At 31.1% G+C, this 13,872-nt stretch overlaps 1 protein-coding gene across 2 annotated transcripts; it reads right to left on the bottom strand.

The window, feature by feature from the left end:
- Nucleotides 1-386: 386 nt before the first annotated feature.
- LOC143045531 (uncharacterized) lies at nt 387-12,000 on the bottom strand. 2 transcript variants are annotated; one of them, XM_076218110.1, is made up of 6 exons: nt 11,845-12,000; nt 5,929-6,091; nt 4,030-4,208; nt 3,306-3,519; nt 1,224-1,295; nt 387-798 (listed from the first exon to the last, which is right to left on the bottom strand). In XM_076218110.1, exons 2-6 carry the CDS (start codon nt 6,086-6,088, stop codon nt 497-499), a joined length of 927 nt encoding a protein of 308 aa, XP_076074225.1. In that variant the 5' UTR covers nt 6,089-6,091; nt 11,845-12,000; the 3' UTR covers nt 387-496. The 2 variants fall into 2 exon arrangements, with proteins under 2 accessions (XP_076074225.1, XP_076074226.1); XM_076218111.1 differs by lacking the exon at nt 11,845-12,000 and adding an exon at nt 6,647-6,756.
- Between the last annotated feature and the right edge of the window lie 1,872 nt (nt 12,001-13,872).

The following is a 13,872-nucleotide window of genomic DNA, read 5'->3' as shown; positions in this document are numbered from 1 at the left end:
AATAAAAATAAAACAAAAAAGCTGTGTTATCTTAAGACGAAATCAATATAGGGATGTAGGAACATTAAACACCATATATATGATATCTCGGAAAATATTTGCACATCAATAAATGTTTTCACTACATTTTTCAATATAGAAACTGTTATATAACTGGAAGAAAAGTGGCTGCCAGCTTGAGTCTAGTTGTATAAGAATTTTTGTTTTTAATCCCAACTTGAAGTGCAAAGAGAAGGAGAATGGCCAAGTCAAATACAAACCAGTTTCTTCGTTACCTTATATTATGTATATGAAAGAGTAAGACGGACTTTATGCCATATCACTAAATTTCATAAATGCTCGACAACATATTTTTTGAAACATGTTTGTGTTTAACAAGAATAAGATAAAATTATTTAAGTTTTATATTACAAGAATGGTGAACTTTATCTACGATCTATATTTTAACAGGAAATATTTTCCATTAGTCGAAACTCCTTCAACATGTGTGGACTTGTCAAATTCTGTCTGAAATCCTAAAGTCTCCAGCCATTTCTCTAGTATGTGTGCTAGCATGCGAAGTTCTAAAACTATCAGTCTGTGATAATGGTAAATATGTAGACGTCGCTAAATGAGGTCCTAGATGATATGGGTAATGAGGAGTCATCATTGGTGCCAAAGGAAATGCTGAACTGTATGTTACAGAACGTTGTAGTTCTAGTTGTTTGTGATACAATGTGTTATTAAGAAGGTGATTGTTCCAGTTAAACACAGAAAAGGGAGGTAACTGCAGCTGACCATTATTTTCTTCTACTTTCTCTGTAAAATAACAAAAAAACAAATCACTGCGTTGTTTTACTTTAGTGCAAATATTCTTTGGAGGAACATTTAGCTTTACTTATTTGTATGTTTTCTTTAACAAACATAAATATGGTTATCATTCATATATATAGCCATATGAATAAACGATTGTATGTGAAAATGCATTTTAATTTGGTATAGCGCAATAAGCATATGCAAATAAATCAGTATCGTTTATTAATATACGATATTATACATACATCTTTAAATAACACACGTAGGTGCAGAAAACCCGGGACGTTTATATAAATCCGTTGTGTTTTACATGATTCACATAAGCCTGCCACCGGAAATAAAAACAACAAAGACCTGTTTCACCGGAACTAGTTTTCTTCATTCGTATAGTTATCATATCTATCCGTCAAATTATGTATTTTTATTACCTCTACTTCCTGCTAATTCAATATCACAATCTTTGCTGGTGTCACTCAAAACATCTGCTTTAAGGTTAATACCTAATGAAAAGAAATGTCTTTTAAACGAGAAAAAAATGTCGTCAGTTCACATCTATCGTGTTTTTTTTTCCATAAAAAATCATAAAAATACTAATGAAATCAAATAAAAAATTTCAGTTGCTGTTGCACAATTTTTATAACTATCAATCTTCCTACAAATGCATAGACTTCGGGCTTTAGTGTGTGAAAATATCCACGATAAGCGGCACTGACGTTAAGGGCATACGATACAGTTACAGGGAAGGTAATGACGTTGCTAACGTAAAATGTTATTTTCGCGACGTCAAACTCTGACATATCGGGAAAAGATGCATTTTTCGACTGATTTTTATCATTCAAACTGATTTAATTTGAAAACGAGTGCATGGACCCCTATTTTTTAAAACAGCAATTTGTTTCATTTTGCAAGGAGATTATGTGACCCAAATTTTATCAAACTGTAAATAGCGCAATTTTTTAAATTTTGATAAACATGCAGCAAAAAAGGACGTTTTTTCCTCTATTCATGAACATTTGATAAATATAGAGTTATTTCGGAATAAAAATTGCATAATTTTTAATGATACTTATAAAATACAGAGATTACCGATTATTTAACAAAAACCATTTTGTGTTTATCTTTTAAAACAAAAAAGTTGTGTCTTTCTTTCGAAAAAGAAAATACGGACACAAATCTGAATTTTGAGCAAATATACAAAATTTCGACCTTATTTTACTCAAAAAGTAGCACATGAAGGTATATTTTTTATTACATATTTGATTTAATCAGGTAAAAAATAGCCTATATGCAAATTAATATGATTTCGATGTCATCAATCAATAATGAATAAAACAATTTCTTGTTTTTCTTCTTGTCGAAACTAGTCTCTTAAAATAGTTTCAGAAAAATAATTTGTTTTAATATAGAATATTTAAGCATGTATCATTTATAATTGCTAAATTACATTACATATAGAAATAAGGATATGGAGGAGGATTAACAATGAGACAAATTTCCACTAAAGTTCAAATAACGGGGATAAAATCAATTATGCAAAACTGTACGATCTTAAACAATGAGAAATTCCCATACCGAATAGTCGGCTCCCGACATGAAAACTACGAAACATTTCGTTTGAAAAAAATAACGGACTCTTTTATAACAAAAAGGTGTATGAGAACAAATATTATAGACACGAACCAACAACAACCACGGAATTATAGGCTCCTTGCCTTGGACAGGCACATACAGAATGTGGATCAATGTGGTGACGTAAATTTATGCTTCACAAGAATCTGTACTTATATTTGGCTGACTGCAATCGCGAAGTCTCATTAAAAATTCACAACAATGTATAGAAAACAAACGAAAAATTTGCCAAAACATGTAATTTAATGGTTGCAGCATAAAAATAAAAAAGAAGAGGTGAATGCTTTATTTTTTTTTTCATTATATTTGGACGAAAAAGCATTGACCGAAACACGGAAGTTATACATACTAAAATGTGCACACATTCAACGTTTTTTCAATCATGATTTTTTTTTTATTTCAAAACATTGAATTTCAAGATTGGTGGAAACGCGCTGGAAAATATCGCAAAGAAGATAAAAAAAATTGTTGGGTACATGCAGTTTGTCTTGTAAATTTTATAAGAGCAACATAAACGTGTCTTTACAAAAAATGTAGTTCCTTTACGATACTACTTAATATTTATATATATTTAATAGTCAAGGGATGCAGAATTTTATCTCAATTTTGTTTTTACAACGTAAAATTTCTGTTTAATTACATTAATTACAGGATATTCTAATCAAATTAAGAAGCTGAAATCATCAATTTGTTTTTTGTTAATTCAGATTTGCATATTGTAACATGCAAAGGAAAATTATAAAACTGGCAATACCTAGAATCTCGTCAATTTTTTTTTAAACAGTATACTATTTCCATGTTTTCACTAGGTTATGTATGAAGTCCAGTGTTTATTGTTAGTATTATTTTCATATATAACATGTATAAAGAAACATATTTACCTTCCTGTTTTTCTTCCGGTGTTTGAGATTCTATTTTTGGAGATTCAGAACTGAGAAAATCTTCCTCTACAACGTCAATAATTTGTTCCTCTGTTGGTTTATCATCGTTGAAATTGTCACTTTTCACTTTCTCTTTGTCATTTTCACCAGGGTTATCAGTACTACGACCTTTCTGTTTCTTCCTATATTTAGCTCTGCGATTTTTGAACCATACCTATGAGATATTAAGACAATTTTACAGAAATTGATTTGACCTGATAATATTCAATTTAATGAGAAATTACAACATGTAATGCATAACAACTAGACAACAGTATTGAATGAAATTGAGAATGGAAATAAGGAATATGTCAAAGAGTCAACAACCCGACCAAAGAGCAGACAATAGCCGAAGGCCGCCAATGGGTCTTCAATGCAACTAGAAACTCCCGCAAACGGAGGCGTTCTTCAGCTACTCCTATAAATAATTTTAAAGTTACAGGATTGTTATTCAATGATGGCCAAACATCAATATAAATATGTACAGTGCTGTGTGTACTTGTTTAACAGTAATTTAATCTTAAAAGACGTTTTGTAAAATTATCAATAACAGCAAGACGAAATTGAAGTACAAAAAGACAAATTAAATGACACGCCTACAATAACGGCGAACTCTGAACAGCAGCTGTGTTTGTTTTAGCACAATGAGTTGACAGATTAAAACAATATTCATACATGCACTCACCTGAATTCTAGCTTCCGGTAGATTTGTCATCATAGCTAATCTTTCTCTCATAACAACGTCAGGATAGTGTGTTTTCGAAAAAGTTTTTTCCAAAGTTGCTAACTGATGGTTTGTAAAAGCTGTTCGGCTTCGTCTTTGTTTTCTATGCTGACCAAATCTAGCCTCAAATAATAGATCAGCTGCAAAGAATACATATAACAATGTAAACAAATGTAGTTGGCATTTTTTTACCTGAAGACCCATACATTATTAAAAGGAAGCAACCGTTTTACTTTTTAAACTAAAGGCTCTAAAGAGCCTGTGTCGCTCACCTTGGTATATGTGAATATTAAACAAAGGACGCAGATAGATTCATGACAAAATTGTGTTTTGGTGATGGTGATGTGTTTGTAAGTCTTACTTTACTGAACATTCTTGCTGCTTACAATTATCTCTATCTATAATGAACTTGGCCAAGTAGTTTCAGTGGAAAATGTTAGTAAAAATTTACAAATTTTATGAAAATTTTTAAAAATTGACTATAAAGGACAATAACTCCTTAGGGGGTCAATTGACCATTTCAGTCATGTTGACTTATTTGTAAATCTTACTTTTCTGAACATTATTGCTGTTTACAGGTTATCTCTATCTATAATAGTATTCAAGATAATAACCAAAAACAGCAAAATTTCCTTAAAATTACCAATTCAGGGGCAGCAACCTAACAACTAGTTGTCCAATTCATCTGAAAATTTTAGAGCAGATAGATCTGGACTTGATAAACAATTTCTCCCACTGTCAGATTTGCTCTAAATGCTTTGGTTTTTAAGTTATAAGCCCAAAACTGCATTTTACCCCTATGTTCTATTTTTAGCCATCATGGCGGCCATCTTGGTTGGTTGGCCGGGTCACGGGACACAATTTTTAAACTAGATACCCCAAAGATGATTGTGGATAAGTTTGATTTTATTTGGCCCACTAGTTTCAGAGGAGAAGATTTTTGTAAAAGATTACTAAGATTTACGAAAAATGGTTAAAAATTGACTATAAAGGGGAATAACTCCTATATGGGTCAACTGACCATTTCAGTCATGTTGACTTATTTGTAAATCTTACTTTGTTGAACATTATTGCTGTTTACAGTTTATTTCTATCTATAATAATTTTCAAGATAATAACCAAAAACAGTAAAATTTCCTTAAAATTACCAATTCAGGGGCAGGAACCAAACAACGAGTTATCCGATTCATCTGAAAATTTCAGGGCAGATAGATCTTGACCTGATAAACAATTTTAACCCCATATCAGATTTGCTCTAAATGCTTTGGTTTTTGATTTATAAGCCAAAAACTGCATTTTACCCCTATGTTCTATTTTTAGCCATGGCGGCCATTTTGGTTGGTTGGCCGTGTCATCGGACACAATTTTTAAACTAGATACCCCAATAATTATTGTGGCCAAGTTTGGTTTAATTTGGCCGAGTAGTTTCAGAGGAGAAGATTTTTGTAAAAGTTAATGCAGGACGACGACGGACGACGACGGACGCCGGACGCCAAGTGATGGGAAAAGCTCACTTGACCCTTCGGGCCAGGTGAGCTAAAAAGGGGGGATAGTTTTTTTGTTATTCGCTAAATTTTTTTTAGTGTTTTAAAAGTATTAATCATGTTATTTTGTTTAAAATTTAACACTAGATGAAAACTATTTTTATGTGAAATTTGAAAAAAAGGGTAATCCAATTTAAATTGTCTTCGACTTTTGCTGTCGTCTTTTCTCCTTTTTACTACACTACATCCCTAGTCGTATGCTGCTACTATAATATAATATTATATTTGTGTAATTTGAAAGATCTACGAACAAGCAAACTTTCAAAAATAGATTCAACCATATATTTTCTTTTAAAAGTAAAATGTTGTACATTACCCGCTAATCTTTCAGCTATAGACATCGTCGGAAATGAGTGAGGATACTGTGGAGAAAGGTTTGGTATTGGAGCAGGGAAGAATGGGTGTGGTGGATAAGTTCCGTGTGGCATCCTGATAAATGTAGAGGCATGCTGCGTCAAGTCACCAAATCGTTGCATGATCTACAACGATAGATTTAAAATAAATATTTAGGGAGTTTAAGGATGTGTACTTCCGAGAAGCCAACACTTTCTTATTTTAATATAACCAATATACCTGATATCCGCATGACGTATCGTACCTCCTGACTATTAAAGGGGAAATTTTATAAAATAAAGAGAGAAGAGAGGAGATGCCAGCTTATCGAACTCACCTCCTGCTTCGCTGAAATTATAATAACACTTTAAGCGATGCAAACCTAAACATCTACAATAATGTAGTACTATGTAAAAGACTTTTTAAGAAATATAATTTTCAAGAATGTCGTGACAACCCGCCTCCTCCACCCCCCCCCCCCCCCCCCAAAAAAAAAAAATAAATAAATACAAATAATTAGGTTTTTAAATGAAAATTTTGAGAAAGTAAGAACGAACACAAATTGAAGGTTTGGAAAGCCTAAAAATCAAAAGCATATTGAAACTCACAAAAATCAATATATACCGACTAGAGGTGTTCAACATCGATTACATTACGCGCACATATCAATGAATTGTAATAGTCATAATAATAATACTCACAACTTATAAACTGCACATTGCGAGATTACATTCTTTAAATAATTATACGTTATGTCGCTTATGTATTTATCCTCTGCCTGAGCAGATATCCGTAAAATATATATTTTTAAAATATTAATTTGCACATCTAACAGTAAATAGGGCTTTGAACGACAGCGTGTGAGGTGTAAAACAATTATATGTTGATATTTGACGAGAATACTTCTTAAACAAACAAAATTATGCGACCAAAAAGACATAATTGGTACTAATCAAATATTACTTTGTTTGTAGTAATCAAGCTTTAAGTGAAATAAGTGGCAAATAACAGGATTCTATCTTCTCAAGTTACTGTTTAATTCCCTAGATATGCTCATCCCGTGTTTTAGATCTAAAGATGGTGGCACTTAACCATATTTAAGAGTGTTTCCCAACTTAATCTGTTTAAAGAAGGTGTAAATATCTATATTGTGATAGGATTAATTTTCTGTTGTCTGTTTGCTCTGCTATTGTACAAAGTGAGGGTATAGGGTTCCTTAATAGTATTTACTTCGATCAAATAAAATAGTACTTTACCGATAATAGGCTTCTAGACCGATGTCAGGTGATTAATTATCAAATCTTTTGATGTAATTTAATAGTTAAAACCCACAAGTATGTGGTACCAAATTTAAAATAAAAACCAAAAGGATTAAGACGTCATTTAAACACATAATTTTAAATACTGATATTGGAATGAAAATTAAACAGAAGTCCATAAAAAAAATATGTACATATATACACCGCGAATTATGAACCTTAAAGAGGGACTAAAGATACAAGAGGGACAGTCAAACTCATAAATCGAAAATAAACTGACAACGCCATTGCTAAAAATGAAAAGGACAAACAGACAAACAATAGTTGACATGACACAACATAGAAAACTAAAGAATAAGCAACACGAACCCCACCAAAAACTAGGGGTGATCTCAGGTACTCCTGAAGGGTAAGCAGATCCTGCTCCAAATGTGACACCCGTCGTGTTTCTTATGTGAAAAAAATCTTGTAAATAGTCTTATTCGGCAGGTCACATTCATGAAAGGGATAATACGCGTTTTGTAAAACTAGAAAATAGATATATATATAGACGAACTTAAACAAGACTGCAGTCCGTTACCCAATTGGAACCCAAAATATAAAAAAAAACACGATGTCAACATACATGTATTTTCATTTTTTATGTCTTCGATTTTGTAAGAATTAGAATTTGTTTAATTTTGCTACATCTTTTAATATATTCCGTTAATCTGTTTTTATTATTGTACATAACTAACAGGTAACTTCTAAGAATAACAGCGATTTTTATAATTGAAAATTTTACGATAAAAAGACACGGTCGATGATGACAGAATTCATAAAATGGTTGGTTGGCTTATCCAACGTCAAGCGTGAAGCATGGGGGTCGGAGAATCACTTTTCGTACAAAAATCCACAAAAGTAAACCCTAGGTCTAGCTTCTCATCTGGGCAATGCCAAAGATACAGAAAATTAAACCAAATTCTAAATTTATCATTGTTGTCCTAGCTGGAGTATACTAATACATACATGATACTAAATATATATTAAATCAAGAACTTTATAATGGCTACACATGATTCTCATTAGCATAAGATATAAATAAGCAGATCAAGAATATTGACATAAAAAGGGGGCTGTGTTACTAAGAAGGCAACGTTAGGAGAGATGGAGCTTGTAAAAAGTGTATGCGTTAACAATATATGTAGGTCCATAAATGTAACATCCCCTATAATCCTCACCTGATACATGACTTTCAATTTTTTTTTAAACAAAACACTTTTATGATTCAAGCGTAATGTATACTGGTAAAAATATACCTGTAACGTGTATTTTAATACAACTTTACCAGTTTTAAGTGTCTAGTTGAGAAATTAACCCGCAAAAAGCAGTCACGTGATACTACAGTTATCACCACGTGTCCATTCATGTATATATAATTGAACCGTTAGAAAAAAATAATTTTCCTCTATACCTCGAAACATGAAAAATTTAGTATTATGCTCTATTTGCATCCCATGAGTTTGCATACAGTAATATTATATGCATGGCAAGAAAATTGTTATCAACAAAATTAAAATATACAGATGAAGAATAATTCCATTTGAAGTTTGATATCAATCGCTAGACATAGGGTTTGAGTGAAAATAGTCTAGTTATAACCATTTTACAAGGAGTTTATCAAGCTTAATCACATCTCTCAAACTTGTTCGCTTTGTTAATGACGTTATAATTTTAGTTTTCAATTTAACTCTCTCAAAGTCAATCATATATCGATATAAATCTAAAAATATTTGTTTTATATCGGTAAAGAACAAGCTTCTCTAATTGGATAATAAGGATCCACATGACCTTCTGTATTCGATCGCTCCTTCGAGAGGACACTGACCGATAGAGGGCGCTGAATCCTTCGAGTTAAAAATGGCCCTCCCTTTTCCTACTGAACTTTGTATGATATTGACTTGATTAATGAAGGGGTGTTTGGTGATAGTTATGCATTCTTTTGATACGTTGAATAACAAAAAGTCGCATAGGTATACGACATACATGACATAGTGGCTTATGCAATAACAGACGACAGAAACTGAGGATCTGGCCATTCTGCTGTATTTTTTTTATCAAATTAATTTCGTATGATTAAAAACTGCTATTTCTTAGTTTAAACAATATTTTATTCAAATACATTGAATAGGATTGGGCAACAGGCATATCCTATGTAAGCCCTCTCCACAAAACAAGGTACAATATATTACATTCAAACAAAGCAACACATACACAAACATAATGACAAAACAGAATTATTTTTTTTCAAAAATACCTCTTAGCTGACTGGAATGATGTTTCAAATAGTTAACTCAGAAGGGCACTGGCACATGAAAATGTCCATAATAAAAGGTGTGTTGGCCTTTATAGATGTCCTTTCGTTTGGTATTTGTGAAATATTTAATATGTACCTTTTAAATGAAATCATCCGAGTGATATTTTAGTATATGTTTTATTCTTTAGAATGTGATTTTTCTTTCAATTTCCAAATTCAATGGTATTATATATTAAAAGAGCATAGCGGGTAAAACTGCCCAGCTGCTCGAAACAGAATCCGTGTTGGATGTTTTTCAATACCATGTCAATAACATGCAAGTGTTGTTTTTTTCCTAAACTGAAATTGTTGTACGACAGAAAATAGTGTGAAGACGAAATGAAATACATGTATGGTTGAGAGCATTATAAACCGCATTTTCGAAAATTGATTGAGTTAGGTAGATCAAAATATATCCTTTTTGGTTTTTCATCATCGAGAAAATACAAAAAACAAACACGAAATAAACAAGTTTTAAATTGTGATTGCAGTTAAGCGTTCTGCCTTTGCAATATGAAAATTTAAAAAGAAATATATGTGGTAAGGAAATATCTGTAATAATCAAAGCACATTTTGTAAACGTCTCGTTTGGGGAGAAAATTCGAATTACAGATATTTTTTTAACAAAGTGAGTTGCCATGAACATGATTATTTCAAATATGTTTCAATGAATTAATATGAGGTGTGTACAATCAGTCGACAACGATGTTTTCCATGTCATTCTAGGGGCTGCTATAAAAAAAATCCTCCAACATGAACTTTACTACTAATTGGTGGTTATTCACTTTTATTCGTTGGAGAAAAGAACACCATACCAGCAAATTTCAATGAATAGTTGTACGATTTAAATCTGACTTGTATAATTAAAAGATGAAATGTAACAAAATGTCAGCTAAAAGCAACTTTTTTTTAAAATCACATTTCAAAAGTGGACCTATATTGTAGAGTTCTTGTGATTCCTTTGATTCCTCTTTTTGTCTCGTCTCGAAAATGATTTTGTTGAAAACTTCATGATCATAGTTTGAATGAGTTTTTGAATGCAAATATTGGTACAAGTGTAAATACAGATACAATTCAAAGTTATATGTAATTAGATGATTGTGTTTTTTTAAATCATTTTTTTCTGTAATTATTATATATATTATATAGAGGTTTGTGGTGTTCAGATTCATAAAAGCTAAAATAAATATTAGCCTAGACCAACAAGAACTTTACAATAACGGACATGGACAAACCTATTTTTTAGGACTAATGCTTATATGAATATTTTTTTTCAATACTTCAATAGAAAATAAATGAACAAATTAATCTAATGTTGTATGACGAACAATTTATTTTCTCTTCAAATTAATGTTAATTGAAAATAAGGCTGTTTTTTCGCTATGAATTTAGCAAAGGAATTATAAATATTCTCTTTAAACAGAAAATAATTTTTAAACTTAATATAAAGCATATTTATATAATTTTTTTTCCTACTTGAATTGCCATGTCCGGGTATTTAAAAGCTTTCTATGGAAATGAATGTGTTCAGTGTTGAAGGCCGTATGCTGACATATAGTTGGTAACTTCTTCGTCATTTGGTCTGATAGAGAATTGTCTTATTGGCAATCATACAATTTTTTTTTATATTAGGAAGGTTATAATGACTTAAATCTTAAAAATAACACCTTTGAATGGCTGGGTATGAACATTTTGAAAAATCAAGAGTGAGATACATTGGACATGGATGATAGGTCAGAAGTACCTTTCTTTAATAAAATGCACTATTATTAACTATGAATTTAGCACCAACTAGCAAAGGAACTTTTCAGATTAGAAATCGAAGAGACCGCGAAAACAACAAAAAAAAATATTCGAGAACATTCTTTGATAAAAGACCAAGAGTAATAACAAATGCGGAATGAAAAAGTAATTCGACTACATTGTTTCAAACCAATAGCTCCTCATATGAATAAACAAACATTCATTGTTTAGATAATAAGTTTTTATTTTTATTATAAATGGTCAAAAGTAAAAAAAGATTGTGGGCTTAATTATTATATCGAAAATATATTTAAAACCATAAATTAATAAAAAAATAAGTCTAGCAGAAATTTTGAAGATAAATTGTACTTTTTTCTTATCACAATTCACAATGCATGAATTACATGCACAATTTTTGCACAAGTATACATTCAAACGTTTTCAAAGGAAAATAAAAAAAAATATATAGAATTATAAAAAGTGTTTTTCAAAGGAAATAATAAAAATAAAAATATATATGGAAAATAATTTAATTATAAAAAGTGTTAATAAGATTCATTACCTGTTTCTTGAAGTCTTGTAATCTCCTAGACTGATCAGACAGTGATTAGTAGAGTACTTTATAATGGAGACAGTATTTGGTTTAAAGAGGGAGGAATGAAATCGGATCAAAATCATAAGTAGCCACTGGTAGCGTGCAACGTCAACGAAATTGATCACATTGTAGCAACATTTTAATATTCAAAACTCGTTATATTATGAGATATCGATAAAGAGACGAGTGGTGTATTACGGAATTTCTACCCAAACCTAATTCGGTCCATAAGTGACAAGTAGTGGATTAATTGCTGTGACAAGTTTATACTTCACCCATTAACTACTCGAGTTGTAATATGAATATTAATATGGCTAAATATTTACCTAAATGATTGAAGATTACACAAACTAGCCAAACTTTCACCTTTTACCGACCCGGCCGTAAACGGTGTACTGTCTCTGCTGTTTGTATATCTCAATTTCGCTTTAGTTATCGATGTGGCTACGGTTCATCTCGGAGTAAATTATTAAATGAATATATTTATGCAAAAAAAAAAAAAAAAAAAGCAATTCGCAATTTTACAATACATGAGTAAATAAAAAATAAAAATAGACAGCATTTTAAAATATTAATTTTAAATACAAACAGCTACTTATTTAGAACGTCAGCGGAAACTTACCAAAAATATTTTTCGTAATTTGGAGAACACCTTTTCCTCTATTCAGTATATCCATTTTATAGTATGTTGAAATATAGTTATTTTTTCTAGTTTTATATTAATAAATTATAACAAAGTCTGGACCGAACACGTACAGGGATTGTAAAAGACGAAGTTTTGTAATTTATCCACTTTCTTTTGCCTTCCTCTATTCTATAATTTTATTTTTATTATAAACTAAACCCGATATGTCTTTCAATGTGGACATCGCTTTTAAAAGATTTTTTTACAAACTATTTAAAGCGTGGATCAAACTTATAACACAAATAAAAAGTTAATTGTAATAATGTCATTTTTCTTTCCTGCAGCTACAAGTAGCCAATATCAGCATTTGACAGTTAACATCTTGGATGTGTAGATTCTCAGTCACGTATTGTTTGGTCATGTTATATCTGAAGGTATAAAACCACTAATGCATAGTCCCATTGCTTTCTATGTTAAATTCTGCAATTTCAAGCATTAATGGCTACTTTAACTTAAGTTCAAATAAAAAGGCAGTTATTTCATGTCAAAACTGTACCTTATCCTGACTTGTGCTAAAAAAATCAACTTACATTTAATCGCATATTAGAGCGTACGGGTTCCCAGAAGTATGACATTACAAAAAAAGGAACTTCAGATCTGAACAACAGGCCAAATGTGCCCTCCTATTATAATTTCACTAACTTCTTTATTATTTGAATAAATCTTTCAATAAGGGTTCTACAGTGACCCCAAATCCCCAAGCTTTCATTTAATACAAAAACTAGCCAAATATATCCGCAATTGACAAAGATACAGCTATGCGTAAGAACTATTTTGTTTAAAATATGTACTACTTTCTTGTGTGTTCTTTCCGACCGGGCCTGCATTAGTGGTTCTATACCCGTTTTCAGAGAACGCACATTACTCATAAAATGTAATTAATTCGACGTTGAGATTCATCAGTGACCGGTAGTAGAGGCGAGTTAATACGCGGCGAATATACTGTAACAGTCAAACCACATTGCGTAATTTGACTCAAATACTGAAAATCAGACCTGAACGACAAATGGAATAGTAACAACGAGGCCAGTATATATATACCTTGGTTGATTTTGAATTGCAGTTAAAAATCTCTTTAATAAGTTCTCTAAATTGTATAATTTTTATAATAACTGACTGAAGAGGGCAAATTGGAAAAAGCGCATACAACGTACATAATTTATAAATTATAATTTTCATTTAATTTCTTTTCATTTATTTTAAATATAAATGGAATCGAAATCAGATTAACAAGAGTCGTTAATTTTACCCCTGAAATTGTAAACAAAATGCTCTCTTTATTTGCAAATAAAAGGGGAAAAGCATGGAGA

Source organism: Mytilus galloprovincialis, chromosome 9, assembly GCF_965363235.1.
Source record: "Mytilus galloprovincialis chromosome 9, xbMytGall1.hap1.1, whole genome shotgun sequence".
Classification (NCBI taxonomy): Eukaryota; Metazoa; Mollusca; class Bivalvia; order Mytilida; family Mytilidae; genus Mytilus; species Mytilus galloprovincialis.
Note: the sequence above shows the minus strand (reverse complement) of the source record. Positions and strands in the feature narration are given on the sequence as shown.